The 15763-nt window shown below is 59.4% G+C and overlaps 1 protein-coding gene across 9 annotated transcripts in view; it reads right to left on the bottom strand.

Annotated features, from left to right (window-relative positions):
- LOC311164856 (polyunsaturated fatty acid lipoxygenase ALOX15B-like) overlaps positions 1-15763 on the bottom strand; it is a 43885-nt gene that overhangs the window by 25915 nt on the left and 2207 nt on the right. For 4 of the 9 annotated variants that reach the window (XM_084224483.1, XM_084224489.1, XM_084224491.1 and 1 more), the window contains exons 2-8: positions 12342-14790; positions 9628-10075; positions 8714-8809; positions 7677-7758; positions 5550-5666; positions 3705-3808; positions 1822-1994 (exon numbers count right to left, since the gene is read on the bottom strand). In XM_084224483.1, coding sequence (XP_084080609.1) covers positions 1822-1994; positions 3705-3808; positions 5550-5666; positions 7677-7758; positions 8714-8809; positions 9628-10075; positions 12342-12383 — 1062 coding nt within the window. In that variant the 5' untranslated portion in view covers positions 12384-14790. Of the gene's footprint in view, positions 1-1821; positions 1995-3704; positions 3809-5549; positions 5667-7676; positions 7759-8713; positions 8810-9627; positions 10076-10803; positions 10861-12341; positions 14791-15763 lie in introns of all 9 variants that reach the window. The other 5 variants (XM_084224484.1, XM_084224485.1, XM_084224487.1 and 2 more) reach the window with 5 other exon arrangements.

Below are 15763 nucleotides of genomic sequence, written 5' to 3'. Positions count from 1 at the left end.
GATTTTTGGGGTGTTTTGGGTGTTGGGGGATATTTGGGGCGTTTGGGGATTTTTGGGGGTTTTTGGGGTTTTTTTGGGTTTTTGGGGTGTTTGGGGTTTTTGGGGGTTTTGGGATTTTTGGGGTGTTTGGGGTGTTTTGGGGGTTTTTGGAGTGCTTGGGGTTTTTGGGGTGCTTGGAGATATTTGGGGTGTTTGGGGTTTTTGGGGTGTTTGGGGATATTTGGGGCATTTGCAGTTTTGGGGTGTTTTGGAGTTTTTTGGGGTGTTTGGTGGTTTTTGGGGTTTTGGGGATTTTGGGGGTTTTTGGGGTATTTGGGGTTTTTGGGGTGTTTGGGGTTTTGGGGGGTGTTTGGGGTTTGGGGGTTTTTGGGGTATTTGGGGTTTTTGAGGTGTTTGGGGTTTTGGGGATTTTTGGGGTGTTTGGGTTTTTTTGGGGTTTTTGAGATTTTTGGGGTGTTTGGGGTTTGGGGATTTTTGGGGGTTTTGGGGGTTTTGGGATTTTTGGGGTGTTTGGGGAATTTTGGGGTTTTTGGGATATTTGGGGTGTTTGGGGATTTGTGGCGTTTTGGGGGATATTTGTGGTGTTTGGGGTTTTGGGGGTGTTTGGGGATTTTTGGGGTGCTTGGGGGTGTTTGGAGATTTTGGGGTTTTTGGGGGGTTTGGGGTTTTTGGGGTGTTTGGGGATATTTGGGGTGTTTGGGGATATTTGGGGTGTTTGGGGTGTTTTGGGGGTTTTGGGTTGTTTGGGGATTTTGGGGTGTTTGGAGATTTTTGGGATTTTTGAGGGTTTTTGGGATTTTTGGGGTATTTGGGGTTTTTGGGGTGTTTGGGGTTTTGGGGGGTGTTTGGGGTTTGGGGGTTTTTGGGGTATTTGGGGATTTTTGGGGTGTTTGAGGTTTTGAGGTGTTTGGAGTGTTTGGGGATTTTTGGGAGTTTTGGGATTTTTGGGGTGTTTGGGGTTTTCGGGTGTTTTGAGGTTTTTTGGGGTGTTTGGGGTTTTTGGGGTGTTTGGGGATTTTTGAGGAGTTTTTGGGGCGCTTGGGGATTTTGGGGGTTTTTGGGGTGCTTGGGGATTTTGGGGATATTCGGGGTTTTTGGGGTTTATGGGGTGTTTGGGGTTTTTGGAGTGTTTGGGGTTTTTGGGGTGTTTGAGGTTTCAGGGATGTGTGGGGTTTGGGGGATTTTGGGGGATTTTTGGGGTGTTTCTGGGGTATTTTTGGGGTGTTTTTTAGGGTTTTTGGGGTGTGTTTTAGGGTTTTTGGGGTCCCTCACCTCCATCTCCCTCTCCAGGCTGGTCCCCGGGCCCAGGCTCGGCGCCACCACGGCCTCAAGGTTTGTTTGGGGCGGTTTTGGGGCGGTTTTGGGGTTTTTTAGGATTTTCGGGTTTTTGATGATTTTGGGGTATTTTTGGGGTGGTTTTTTAGGGTTTTTGGGGTATTTTGGGGGTATTTTTGGGGTGTTTTTGGGGTCCCTCACCTCCATCTCCCTCTGCAGGGATGTCCCCGGGCCCAGGGTGGGCGCCACGGCGGCCTCGGCCAGCAGCAGGTTGGGGGTGTTTGTTTTGGGGCGGTTTTGGTGTTTCTGGGGTGTTTCTGGGTGTTTTTGGGGTGTTTTTTAGGGTTTTTGGGGTGTTTTTGGGGTGTTTTTGGGGTGCCTCACCTCCATCTCCCTCTGCAGGGATGTCCCCGGGCCCAGGCTGGGCGCCACGGCGGCCTCGGCCAGCGGCAGGTTGGGGGTGTTTGTTTTGGGGTGTTTTTGGTGTTTCTGGGGTGTTTTTGGGGTGTTTTTGGGGTGTTTTTTAGGGTTTTTGGGGTGCCTCACCTCCATCTCTCTCTGCAGGGATGTCCCCGGGCCCAGGCTGGGCGCCACGGCGGCCTCGGCCAGCGGCAGGTTGGGGGGCAGGCGGCGGCAGCGGCGCAGCAGGACGGGGTTCACCCCGCTCAGGAACTGCTCCCCGAAAAACGCGTCCTCCTGCCAGTGCCGCACCACGTACTCTGGGGACATTTGGGGACATCTTTGGGGACATTGGGGACACCTTGGGGACACCCCGAAAAACGCGTCCTCCTGCCAGTGCCGCACCACGTACTCTGGGGACATTTGGGGACATTTGGGGACATTTGGGGACATTTGGGGACACTTTAGGGACACTTTGGGGACACCCCCCAACTGCTGTGACACCCCTCAGGACCCCCAGAATTTTGGGATTCCCGAAATCGCCCCGTGTCCCCTTTGGGATCCCCCAAATTCCTGCGCCCGCCTCGTGTCCCCTGTGCCACCCCCGGTTGTCTCTTCAATGTCACCTCGGTGTCACCAATGTCACCAAGACCTCCTGACACCCTAATGTCTCCGATCCCATTGATGTCCCTGATGTCCCCACAGCGTCACTGCGACCTCCCAAAGTGCCCAAAGTCCCCAATGTCCCCAATGTCCCCAACCCCCCCAATGTCCCCAAGCTACTCGATGTCCCCAATGTCCCCAGTGTCCCCAATATCCCCACAATGTCCCCAATGTCCAAAATGTCTCCAGTGTCCCCAATCCCTCTCAATGTCCCAAATGTCCCCAATGTCCCCAGTGCCCTCAATCACTCCCAATGTCCTCCCAGTGTCCCCAATCCCCCCCAAACCCCCCAATGTCCCCAATGTCCCCCAATGTCCCCAATCTCCCCAGTGTCCCCAATGTCCCTGATGTCCCGACAGTGTCCCCACTGTCCTCAATCCTCCAGTGTCCCCCCAGTGTTCCCAGTGTCCCCACTGTCCCCAATCTCCCCAGTGTCCTCAATCCCCCCAGTGTCCCCAGTGTCCCCAGTGTCCCCAATCCCCACTGTCCCCAGTGTCCCCAACCCCTCCCAATGTCCCCACTGTCCCCCCAGTGTCCCTACTGTCCCCAATCCCCCCAATGTCCCCCCACTGTCCCCAGTGTCCCTACTGTCCCCAATGTCCCCAGTGTCCCCAATCCCCCCCAAAGCCCCCAATCCCCCCAATGTCCCCAATGTCCCCAGTGCCCCCAATACCCCCCAGTGTCCCCAGTGTCCCCACTGTCCCCAATCCCCCCAATGTCCCCAGTGTCCCCAGTGTCCCCCCGGTGTCCCCGGTGTCCCCAGTGTCCCCAATGTCCTCAATGTCCCCACTGCCCCCAATCCCCCCGCTGTCCCCAATGTCCCCAGGGTCCCCAGTCCCCTCAGTGTCCCCACTGTCCCCAATCCCCCCCCAAAGCCTCCAATGTCCCCCCAATGTCCCCAGTGTCCCCAGTGTCCCCGGTACCCCCAATCCCCCCGGTGTCCTCCCAGTGTCCCAAATCCCTCCCAATGTCCCCAATGTCCCCAATGTCCCCAATCCCCCAATGTCCCCACTGTCCCCAGTGTCCCCACTGCCCCCAATCCCCCCAATCCCCCCCATGTCCCAGTGCCCCCAGTGTCCCCAATCCCCCCAATGTCCCCAATATCCCCAATCCCCCCCAGTGTCCCCGGTGTCCCCGGTGTCCCCAGTGTCCCCAATGTCCCCACTGCCCCCAATCCCCCCAATCCCCCCAATGTCCCCAATGTCCCCAATCCCCCCAATGTCCCCAGTGTCCCCAATGTCCCCCGTGTCCCCGGTGTCCCCATTCCCCCCAATGTCCCCAATCCCCCCAATGTCCCCAATCCCCCCAGTGTCCCCCGTGTCCCCAGTGTCCCCCCAGTGTCCCCCCGGTGTCCCCGGTGTCCCCACCGGTGACGGGCGTGTGGAAGCAGCGGAACACTCTGGTCATGGCCTCCACGCTGGGCCACGAGCTGGGCTGGGCCAGGAACCCCCGGAGCTTGGCCTCCAGGTTCCTGGGGACACAGGGGACACTGGGGACACTGGGGACAGTGGGGACACTGGGGACACTGGGGACACTGGGGACACTGGGGACATTGGGGACACTGGGGACACAGGGGACACTGGGGACACTGGGGACAGCGGGGACACTGGGGACACTGGGGGGATTGGGGACAGAGGGGACACTGGGGGGATTGGGGACATTGGGGGAATTGGGGACATTGGGGGGATTGGGGACAGCGGGGACACTGGGAGGATTGGGGACAGTGGGGGAATTGGGGACAGTGGGGACACTGGGGACACTGGGGACATTGGGGACAGTGGGGGAATTGGGGACAGTGGGGACACTGGGGACATTGGGGACACCAAGGGGGCACTGGGGGGATTGGGGACACTGGGGACACTGGGGGGACTGGGGGGACTGGGGACACTGGGGGGGACTGGGGGGACTGGGGACACCAAGGGGGCACTGGGGGATTTGGGACATTGGGGACACTGGGGACACTGGGGGGACTGGGGACAGTGGGGGGACTGGGGACACTGGGGACACTGGGGGGATAGGGGACATTGGGGACATTGGGGACACTGGGGACATTGGGGACATTGGGGGAATTGGGGACAGTGGGGACAGCGGGGGGATTGGGGACACTGGGGGGACTGGGGACAGCGGGGACACTGGGGGCGTTGGGGACATTGGGGACACCAAGGGGGCACTGGGGGCAATGGGGGGATTGGGGACACTGGGGACATTGGGGGGGTTGGGGACATTGGGGACATTGGGGACATTTGGGGACATCGAGGACAGCAGGGACACTGGGGCAGGGCGTGGCCAGGGGCAGGTTTGGGGTCCGAAAGGGTCGGTCAGGGAAGGGTCAGTGGTCAGTGGTCAGTGGTCATCCAGGGGTCACTCAGGGGTCACTTGGTCACTCAGGGGTCACTCAGAGGTCAGTGGTCACTCAGGGGTCACTCAGGGGTCAGTGGTCACTCAGGGGTCAGCGGTCACTCAGTGGTCAGTGGTCACTCAGGGGTTAGTGGTCACTCAGCGGTCACTCAGTGGTCACTCAGGGGTCAGGATGGGTCAGTGGTCACTCAGTGGTCACTCAGGGTCACTCAGTGGTCAGTCAGTGGTCAGTGGTCACTCAGTGGTCACTCAGTGGTCACTCACGCGGCGCTGCCCCTCAGGTAGAAGGCCGAGGCCTTGGCCCACGAGTAGCTCAGGTCGGCGTGGGTCAGTGGTCACTCGGTGGTCACTTGGGGGTCAGGGATGGTTGGGGTGGGTCAGTGGTCACTCAGTGGTCACTGAGGGTCACTCAGTGGTTAGTGGTCACTCAGTGGTCACTCAGGGGTCAGTGGTCACTCAGTGGTCACTCAGTGGTCACTCACGCGGCGCTGCCCCTCAGGTAGAAGGCCGAGGCCTTGGCCCACGAGTAGCTCAGGTCGGCGTGGGTCAGTGGTCACTCGGTGGTCACTTGGGGGTCAGGGATGGTTGGGGTGGGTCAGTGGTCACTCAGTGGTCACTGAGGGTCACTCAGTGGTCAGTGGTCACTCAGTGGTCACTCAGTGGTCACTCAGTGGTCACTCAGTGGTCACTCACGCGGCGCTGCCCCTCAGGTAGAAGGCCGAGGCCTTGGCCCACGAGTAGCTCAGGTCGGGGTGGGTCAGGGATGGTCAGGGTGGGTCATTGGTCACTCAGTGGTCAGTGGTCACTCAGTGGTCACTCAGTGGTCACTCAGTGGTCACTCAGTGGTCACTCACGCGGCGCTGCCCCTCAGGTAGAAGGCCGAGGCCTTGGCCCACGAGTAGCTCAGGTCGGGCTCCAGCGGCGTCCCCAGGGGCAGCGCCCAGGGCAGGCCGGGGGCGAACGGGGCCAGCCTGGGGAGGGACACACCTGAGCACACCTGGGCACACCTGGGGATACACCTGGGCACACCTGGGCACACCTGGGCACACCTGAGCACACCTGGGCACACCTGGGCACACCTGAGCACACCTGGGCACACCTGGGGATACACCTGAGCACACCTGGGCACACCTGAGCACACCTGAGCACCCCTGGGCACACCTGAGGACAGCTGGGGATACACCTGAGCACACCTGGGCACACCTGAGCACACCTGGGCACACCTGAGCACACCTGAGGACAGCTGGGGATACACCTGAGCACACCTGGGGACAGCTGGGGACACACCTGGGCACACCTGGGGATACACCTGGGGACACCTAGGGACACCTGGGCACACCTGGGGACACCTGGGCACACACCTAGGGACACCTGGGGACAGCTGGAGATACACCTGGGGACACACCTGAGAACACCTGAACAGACCTGGGGACACCTGGGCACACCTGGGGAGAGCTGGGGACACACCTGGGCACACCTGGGGATACACCTGGTCACACACCTGAGCACACACCTGAGCACACCTGGGCACACCTGAGGGGCATCTGGGGACATACACACCTGGGGTGTCATACACACACACCTGAAGGTGTCATACATACACCTGAGGATGTCACACCCCCAGGTGACACAGTGTCACCTGTCCCTCACCTGTAGCGCCACCATTACTGCACCAGGTGTCACACACACACCTGTACCTGTCACACACACACACCTGTACCTGTCACACACACACCTGTACCTGTCACACACACACACCTGAAGGTGTCACACACACACCTGTACCTGTCACACACACACCTGTACCTGTCACACCCCCAGGTGACACAGTGTCACCTGTGCTCACCTGTAGCGCCGCCGTTGCTGCACCAGGTGTCACACACACACACCTGTACCTGTCACACACACACCTGTACCTGTCACACACACACACCTGTACCTGTCACACACACACCTGAAGGTGTCACACACACACACCTGTACCTGTCACACACACACCTGAAGGTGTCACACACACACCTGTACCTGTCACACATACACACCTGAGGCTGTCACACCCCCAGGTGACACAGTGTCACCTGTCCCTCACCTGTAGCGCCGCCATTACTGCACCAGGTGTCACACACACACACCTGTACCTGTCACACCCCCAGGTGACACAGTGTCACCTGTGCTCACCTGTAGCGCCGCCGTTGCTGCACCAGGTGTCACACACACACACACACCTGTACCTGTCACACACACACCTGTACCTGTCACACACACACCTGTACCTGTCACACACACACACCTGTACCTGTCACACCCCCAGGTGACACAGTGTCACCTGTCCCTCACCTGTAGCGCCGCCGTTGCTGCACCAGGTGTCACACACACACACCTGTACCTGTCACACACACACACCTGTACCTGTCACACACACACGTGTACCTGTCACACACACACACCTGAAGGTGTCACACACACACCTGTACCTGTCACACACACACCTGTACCTGTCACACCCCCAGGTGACACAGTGTCACCTGTCCCTCACCTGTAGCGCCGCCGTTGCTGCACCAGGTGTCACACACACACACCTGTACCTGTCACACACCCACCTGTACCTGTCACACCCCCAGGTGACACAGTGTCACCTGTCCCTCACCTGTAGCGCCGCCGTTGCTGCACCAGGTGTCACACACACACACCTGTACCTGTCACACACCCACCTGTACCTGTCACACCCCCAGGTGACACAGTGTCACCTGTCCCTCACCTGTAGCGCCGCCGTTGCTGCACCAGGTGTCACACACACACACCTGTACCTGTCACACACACACACCTGTACCTGTCACACCCCCAGGTGACACAGTGTCACCTGTGCTCACCTGTAGCGCCGCCGTTGCTGCACCAGGTGTCACACACACACACCTGAAGGTGTCACACACACACACCTGTACCTTCACACCCCCAGGTGACACAGTGTCACCTGTGCTCACCTGTACCGTCGCCGTTGCTGCACCAGGTGTCGCCGGCGCTGCCGCTGCAGCCGCGGGTGTCGCTCCATGGCCGGCGTGGTGGCTGCGGGGACACGGCGGCACAGGTGTCACACCTGTGCCCAGGTGTGTGCCCAGGTGTGTCCCCAAGTGTCACACGTGTGCCCAGGTGTGTCCCCAGGTGTGTCCCCAAGTGTCACACGTGTGCCCAGGTGTGTCCCCCTGTGTCACAGGTGTGCCCCCAGGTGTGCCCACGTGTGTTCCCACCCCCCCAGGTGTCACAGGTGTGCCCCCAGGTGTGTACCCACCCCCCCAGGTGTCACAGGTGTGCCCCCAGGTGTGCCCAGGTATGCCCCCAGGTGTGTCCCCAAGTGTCACAGGTGTGCCCAGGTGTGTCCCCATCCCCCAGGTTTGTCCCAGGTGTCCCCAGGTGTGTCCCCAGGTATGCCAGGTGTCCCCAGCTGGCCCCAGCTATCCCAGGTGTGCCCCCAGGTGTGTCCCCAGTTGTCCCCCCAGGTGTGTCCAGGTGTGTCCCCAGTGTCCCCACGTGTCACCAGGTGTGTCCCAGGTGTCCCCAGCTATCCCAGGTGTCCCCAGGTGTGTCCCCCCAGGTGTCCCCCCAGGTGTGTGCCCAGGTGTGTCCCCAGTGTCCCCCCAGGTGTGCCCAGGTGTGTGCTCAGTGTCCCAGGTGTCCCCAGGTGTGTCCCAGGTGTCCCCAGTGTCCCCAGGTGTCCCCCCAGGTGTTCCCAGTGTCCCCAGTGTCCCCCCAGGTGTGTCCCCAGTGTCCCCCCACGTGTCCCCAGTGTCCCCAGGTGTCCCCCCAGGTGTGCCCAGGTGTCCCCAGCTGTCCCCCCAGGTGTGTCCCCAGTGTCCCCCCAGGTGTCCCCAGGTGTGTTCCCAGTGTCCCCAATGTCCCCCCAGGTGTCCCCAGGTGTGTTCCCAGTGTCCCCAATGTCCCCCCAGGTGTCCCCAGGTGTGTCCTCAATGTCCCCCCAGGTGTGCCCAGGTGTGTCCCCAGCTGTCCCCCCAGGTGTGCCCACCTGTGCCCTCGGGCAGCTCCCAGGTGCCGTACCCCTCCAGCCAGCGGTAGCAGGGGAAGTGGAAGGGGCCCAGGTCAGTGACGTCATCAGGGTCACCTGTGGGGACACGGCTGTCACCTGGGGTGACGTCACCTGCACCATTACAGGTGTCTGATGTCACCTGGAGTGGCACAGGTGTCACCTGTGGGGGTGACATCACCTGCACTGGCACAGGTGTCACCTGCGGGAGTGACATCACCTAGAGTGGCACAGGTGTCACCTGTGGGGCTGATGTCACCTGCACTGGCACAGGTGCCACTTTCGCAGGTGGTGACGTCACCTGTATTGTCACAGGTGTTACCTGTGCCATCACAGGGTCACCTGTAGAGGTGACATCCCCGTGCCATCAGTGTCACCTGTGCCATCAGTGCCACCTGTGCCATCACAGGGTCACCTGTAGAGGTGACATCCCCCGTGCCACCACAGTGTCACCTGTGCCACCACAGTGTCACCTGTGCCATCAGTGCTACCTGTGCCATCACAGTGTCACCTGTAGAGGTGACATCCCCCGTGCCATCACAATGTCACCTGTGCCATCAGTGTCACCTGTGCCATCACAGTGTCACCTGTAGATGTGACATCCCCCGTGCCATCAGTGCCACCTGTGCCATCACAGTGTCACCTGTGCCATCACAGTGTCACCTGTAGATGTGACATCCCCCGTGCCATCACAGTGTCACCTGTGCCATCCCAGTGTCACCTGTGCCATCAGTGTCACCTGTAGAGGTGACATCACCTGTGCCATCACACTGTCACCTGTAGAGGTGACATCCCCCGTGCCACCACAGTGCCACCTGTGCCATCAGTGCCACCTGTGCCACCGCAGATGTCACCTGTCCCGTCACAGGTGTCACCCGCGCCGTCCCCGCCCTCACCTTCGCTGGCACTGCCGATGTCACCGGTGTCACCTGCGCCGTCCTCTGGCTCCTCCTCCTCCAGCTCCTCCTCCTCCTCCTCCTCGGGGATGTCACCTGTCCCCTCGCTGTCACCTGTCCCCTCCTCCTCCTCGTCTGTCACCTCCTCCTCGCTGTCACCTTCCTCCTCCTCCTCCTCCTCGTCATCCTCGCTGTCCCCAGAGCTGTCCCCAGCGCTGTCCTCGCTGTCCTCGCTGTCCTCGCTGTCCGAGGTGTCCGGGGTGTCCCCGGGGGTGTCCCCAGGTGTGTCCCCAGGTGCGTCCCCAGGTGTGTCCCCGCGCTGTCCCCACACGGTGACGGTCTCCAGGTACCAGGAGCTCTCGGGGAGGCCCCCGCAGGGCCCCTTGTGCACCTGGAGGAGCAGGAGGCGGCCCAGGGGGCGGGGGACGGGGACACGGTACTCTGTCACCTGTGGGGACATTGGGGACATTGTGACACTGTCACTGTCTCACTGTCACTGTCACTGTCCCTGTGCACCTGGAGGAGCAGGAGGCGGCCCAGGGGGCGGGGGACAGGGACACGGTACTCTGTCACCTGTGGGGACATCAATGGGGACATTGTCACTGTGTCACTGTCACTGTGTCACTGTCACTGTGTCACTGTCACTGTGTCCCTGTGTCACTGTGTCACTGTCACTGTGTCACTGTCACTGTCTCACTGTCACTGTGTCACTGTCACTGTGCACCTGGAGGAGCAGGAGGCGGCCCAGGGGGCGGGGGACGGGGACACGGTACTCTGTCACCTGTGGGGACATCAATGGGGACATTGGGGACATTGTCAGTGTCACTGTGTCACTGTCACTGTCACTGTCACTGTCCCTGTGCACCTGGAGGAGCAGGAGGCGGCCCAGGGGACGGGGGACGGGGACACGGTACTCTGTCACCTGTGGGGACATTGGGGACATTGGGGACACTGTCAGTGTGTCACTGTCACTGTGTCACTGTGTCACTGTGTCACTGTCACTGTCACTGTCACTGTCACTGTCCCTGTGCACCTGGAGGAGCAGGAGGCGGCCCAGGGGGCGGGGGATGGGGACACGGTACTCTGTCACCTGTGGGGACATCAATGGGGACATTGGGGACATTGTGACACTGTCACTGTCACTGTCACTGTGTCACTGTCACTGTCCCTGTGCACCTGGAGGAGCAGGAGGCGGCCCAGGGGACGGGGGACGGGGACACGGTACTCTGTCACCTGTGGGGACATTGTCACTGTGTCACTGTCACTGTGTCACTGTCACTGTGTCACTGTGTCACTGTCACACCTTGTGCTGTGTCACCTCTATGGTGGGACACCCCTGGGGACATCGGGGACATTGCCAGTGTGTCACTGTGTCACTGTCATTGGGGACATTGGGGACATTGCCAGTGTGTCACTGTGTCACTGTCATTGGGGACATTGCCAGTGTGTCACTGTGTCACTGTCACTGGGGACATTGGGGACATTGCCAGTGTGTCACTGTGTCACTGTCATTGGGGACGTTGGGGACATTGCCAGTGTGTCACTGTGTCACTGTCATTGGGGACATTGCCAGTGTGTCACTGTGTCACTGTCACTGGGGACATTGGGGACATTGCCAGGGTGTCACTGTGTCACTGTCATTGGGGACATCGGGGACATTGCCAGTGTGTCACTGCGTCACTGTCATTGGGGACATCAGGGACATTGCCAGTGTGTCACTGTGTCACTGTCACTGGGGACATTGGGGACATTGCCAGGGTGTCACTGTGTCACTGTCATTGGGGACATTGCCAGTGTGTCACTGTGTCACTGTCACACCTTGTGCTGTGTCACCTGTATGGCAGGACACCCCTGGGGACACTGGGGACATTGCCAGGGTGTCACTGTGTCACTGTCATTGGGGACATTGGGGACATTGCCAGGGTGTCACTGTGTCACTGTCATTGGGGACATTGGGGACACTGCCAGTGTGTCACTGTGTCACTGTCATTGGGGACATTGGGGACATTGCCAGCGTGTCACTGTGTCACTGTGTCACTGGGGACACTGGGGACATTGCCAGTGTGTCACTGTGTCATTGTCACACGTTGTGCTGTGTCACCTCTATGGCAGGACACCCCTGGGGACATCGGGGACATTGCCAGGGTGTCACTGTGTCACTGTCATTGGGGACGTTGGGGACATTGCCAGTGTGTCACTGTGTCACTGTCATTGGGGACATTGCCAGTGTGTCACTGTGTCACTGTCACTGGGGACATTGCCAGTGTCACTGTGTCACTGTCACTGGGGACATTGCCAGTGTCACTGTGTCACTGTCACACCTTGTGCTGTGTCACCTGTATGGCAGGACATCCCTGGGGACATTGGGGACATTGCCAGTGTGTCACTGTGTCACTGTCACTGGGGACATTGCCAGTGTGTCACTGTGTCACTGTCACTGGGGACATCAGGGACATTCCAGGGTGTCACTGTGTCACAGTCACTGGGGACATTGGGGACACTGCCAGTGTGTCACTGTGTCACTGTCACTGGGGACATTGGGGACATTGCCAGTGTCACTGTGTCACTGTCACACCTTGTGCTGTGTCACCTGTGCAGCGGGACACCCCTGGGGACATTGGGGACATCAGGGACACTGCCAGTGTGTCACTGTCATTGGGGACATCGGGGACGTTGGGGACATCACTGTGTCACTGCCACCATGTCACTGTCACCTTGCTGGGCGGCCACTGCCACTGCAGTGTCACTGTCACCATGGCCAGGCCACCGCTGGCACTGTGGCTGTGCTGCCACTGTCACCGTGGCTGTGTCACCATGGCCAGGTCACCATTGTCACCATGGCTGTGTCACCGTTGTCACCATGGCCAGGTCACCATTGTCACCATGGCTGTGCTGCCACTGTCACCGTGGCTGTGTCACCACGGCTCTGCCACCTTTGTCACCATGGCTGTGTCACCGTTGTCACCATGGCCAGGTCACCATTGTCACCATGGCTGTGCCACTGCTGCCACCATGGCTGTGTCACCACGGCTCTGCCACCTTTGTCACCACGGCTGTGTTACCATGGCTGTGTCACCACTGTTGTGTCATTGTGTCTGTGCCACCCTTGTCACCATGGCTGTGCCACTGCTGCCACCATGGCTGTGCCACTGCTGCCACCACAGCTGTGTCACCATTGTAACCATGACTGTGTCACTCCTGTCACCATGGCTGTGTCACCATGGCTGTGTCACTCCTGTGACCACAGCTGTGTCACCGCTGTCACCATGCTGTGCCACCATCACTGTCACCATGCTTATGTCACCATGGCTGTGTCACTTCTGTCACCATGGCTGTGTCACCGCTGTCACCATGGCTGTGTCACCATGGCTGTGCCACCACCACTGTCACCGTTGTTGTGTCACCATGGCTGTGTCACCGCTGTCACCATGGCTGTGTCACCGCCGCTGTCACCATGGCTGTGTCACCAGGGCTGCGTCACCATTGTCACCATGGCTGTGCCACCACCGCTGTGTCACCATTGTCACCATGGCTGTGCCAGCACCATTCTCACCACGGCTGTGTCACCATTGTCACCATGGCTGTGCCACCACCGTTGTGTCACTGTGGCTGTGTCACCACCTTTGTCACCATGGCAGTGTCACCACGGCTCTGTCACCATTGTCACCATGGCTGTGCCACTGTTGTCACACTCGCTGTGTCACCATTGCCACCATCGCTGTCACCGTCCCCAGTCCATCATTGTCACCATCACGGTGCCACCATTGCTGCGCCACCGTTGTCACCGTGGCTGTGTCACCATGGCTGTGCCACCATTGTCACCATCATTGTCACCATCACGTTGTCACCATGGCTGTATCACCATGGCTGTGCCACCACCACTGTCACCGTTGTTGTGTCACCGTGGCTGTGCCACCACTGTCAGCATGCCTGTGTCACCATGGCTGTGCCACCATCACTGTCCCCATGCCTGTGTCACCATGGCTGTGTCACCATTGTCACCATCATTGTCACCACCACAGGTGCCACCGTTGCTGCGTCACCGTTGTCACCGTGGCTGTGTCACCATGGCTGTGCCACCATCACTGTCCCCATGCCTGTGTCACCGTGGCTGTGTCACCATTGTCACCACCACAGTGCCACCACTGCTGCGTCACTGTTGTCACCGTGCCTGTGTCACCATGGCTGTGCCACCATCACTGTCACCATGCCTGTATCACCATGGCTGTGCCACCATTGTCACCATCATTGTCACCATCACGGTGCCACCATTGCTGCGTCACCGTTGTCACCGTGGCTGTGTCACCGTGGCTGTGTCACCATTGTCATCGTGGCTGTGTCACCGTGGCTGTGCCACCATCACTGTCACCATGCCTGTATCACCATGGCTGTGCCACCATTGTCACCATCGTTGTCACCATCGCGGTGCCACCATTGCTGCGTCACCGTTGTCACCGTGGCTGTGTCACCGTGGCTGTGTCACCGCTGCCACCTTGGCTGTGTCGCTGCCACCGCTGCCACCACCACCAGGCCACCGTCACCGAGCCACCGCTGTCACCTCGCCGTGCCACCGCCACCGTGCCACTGCCACCACCGACACCCCCTGGGGAGCAATGTCACCATCAGTGTGACACCACTGTCACTGTGTCACCGTTGTCACCATCAGTGTGACACCATTGTCACCACTGTCACTGTGTCACCGTTGTCACCTCCGTTGTGTCATCATTGTCACCACTGCTGTGTCACCATTGTCACCATCACTGTCATCTCCACTGTGTCACCATTGTCACCATCACTGTCACCTCCACTGTGTCATCACCATTGTCCCCTCCATTCTGTCACCTCTGTCACCATCGCTGTGTCACCATTGTCACCATTGTCACCACCACAGTGCCACCATTGCTGCGTCGCTGTTGTCACCGTGGCTGTGTCACCGTGGCTGTGTCACCGCTGCCACCTTGGCTGTGTCACCATTGTCACCATCATTGTCACCATCACGGTGCCACCATTGCTGCGTCGCTGTTGTCACCGTGGCTGTGTCACCGCTGCCACCTTGGCTGTGTCGCTGCCACCGCTGCCACCACCACCAGGCCACCGTCACCGAGCCACCGCTGTCACCTCGCCGTGCCACCGCCACCGTGCCACTGCCACCACCGACACCCCCTGGGGAACAATGTCACCATCAGTGTGACACCACTGTCACTGTGTCACCGTTGTCACCATCAGTGTGACACCATTGTCACCACAGTCACTGTGTCACCGCTGTCACCATCAGTGTGACACCACTGTCACTGTGTCACCATTGTCACCATCAGTGTGACACCACTGTCACTGTGTCACCGTTGTCACCATCAGTGTGACACCATTGTCACCACTGTCACCACTGCCACTGTGTCACCATTGTCATCGTTGCTGTGCCACCGCTGTCACCACTGTCACTGTGTCACCGTTGTCACCTCCGTTTTGTCATCGTTGTCACCACTGCTGTGTCACCATTGTCACCATCGCTGTGTCTCCATTTCTGTGTCACCAATGTCACAATTGTCACTATTGTCACCATCAGTGTGCCACCACTGTCACCATTGCCACTGTCACTGTGTCACCATTGTCACCATCACTGTCACCTCCACTGTGTCACCATTGTCACCATCACTGTCACCTCCACTGTGTCACCATTGTCCCCTCCATTCTGTCACCTCTGTCACCATCGTTGTGTCACCATTGTCCCCTCCACTGTGTCACCATTGTCACCATCACTGTGTCACCACTGTTCCCTCCACTGTGTCACCATTGTCACCATTGCCACTGTCACTGTGTCACCACTGTCATCATCACTGTGTCCCCGTTGTCACCGCCACTGTGTCACCACTGTCACCCTTGTCCCCTCCATTGTGCCACCATTGTCACCATCGCTGTGTCACCATTGTGCCCTCCATCATGTCACCAGTGTCACCTCCACTGTGTCACCATTGTCACCTCCACTGTGTCACCATTGTCCCCATTCTGTCATCACTGTCCTCTCCATTCTGTCACCCTTGTCCCCTCCATTGTGTCACCGTTGTCACCATCGCTGTGTCACCATTGTGCTCTCCACTGTGTCACCATTGTCCCCATTCTGTCACCATTGTCCCCTCCA

Source organism: Fringilla coelebs, assembly GCF_963513975.1.
Source record: "Fringilla coelebs genome assembly, chromosome: 38".
Classification (NCBI taxonomy): domain Eukaryota; kingdom Metazoa; phylum Chordata; class Aves; order Passeriformes; family Fringillidae; genus Fringilla; species Fringilla coelebs.
The sequence above is the reverse complement of the archived record's forward strand: the minus strand, read 5'-3'. Positions and strand labels throughout refer to the sequence as shown.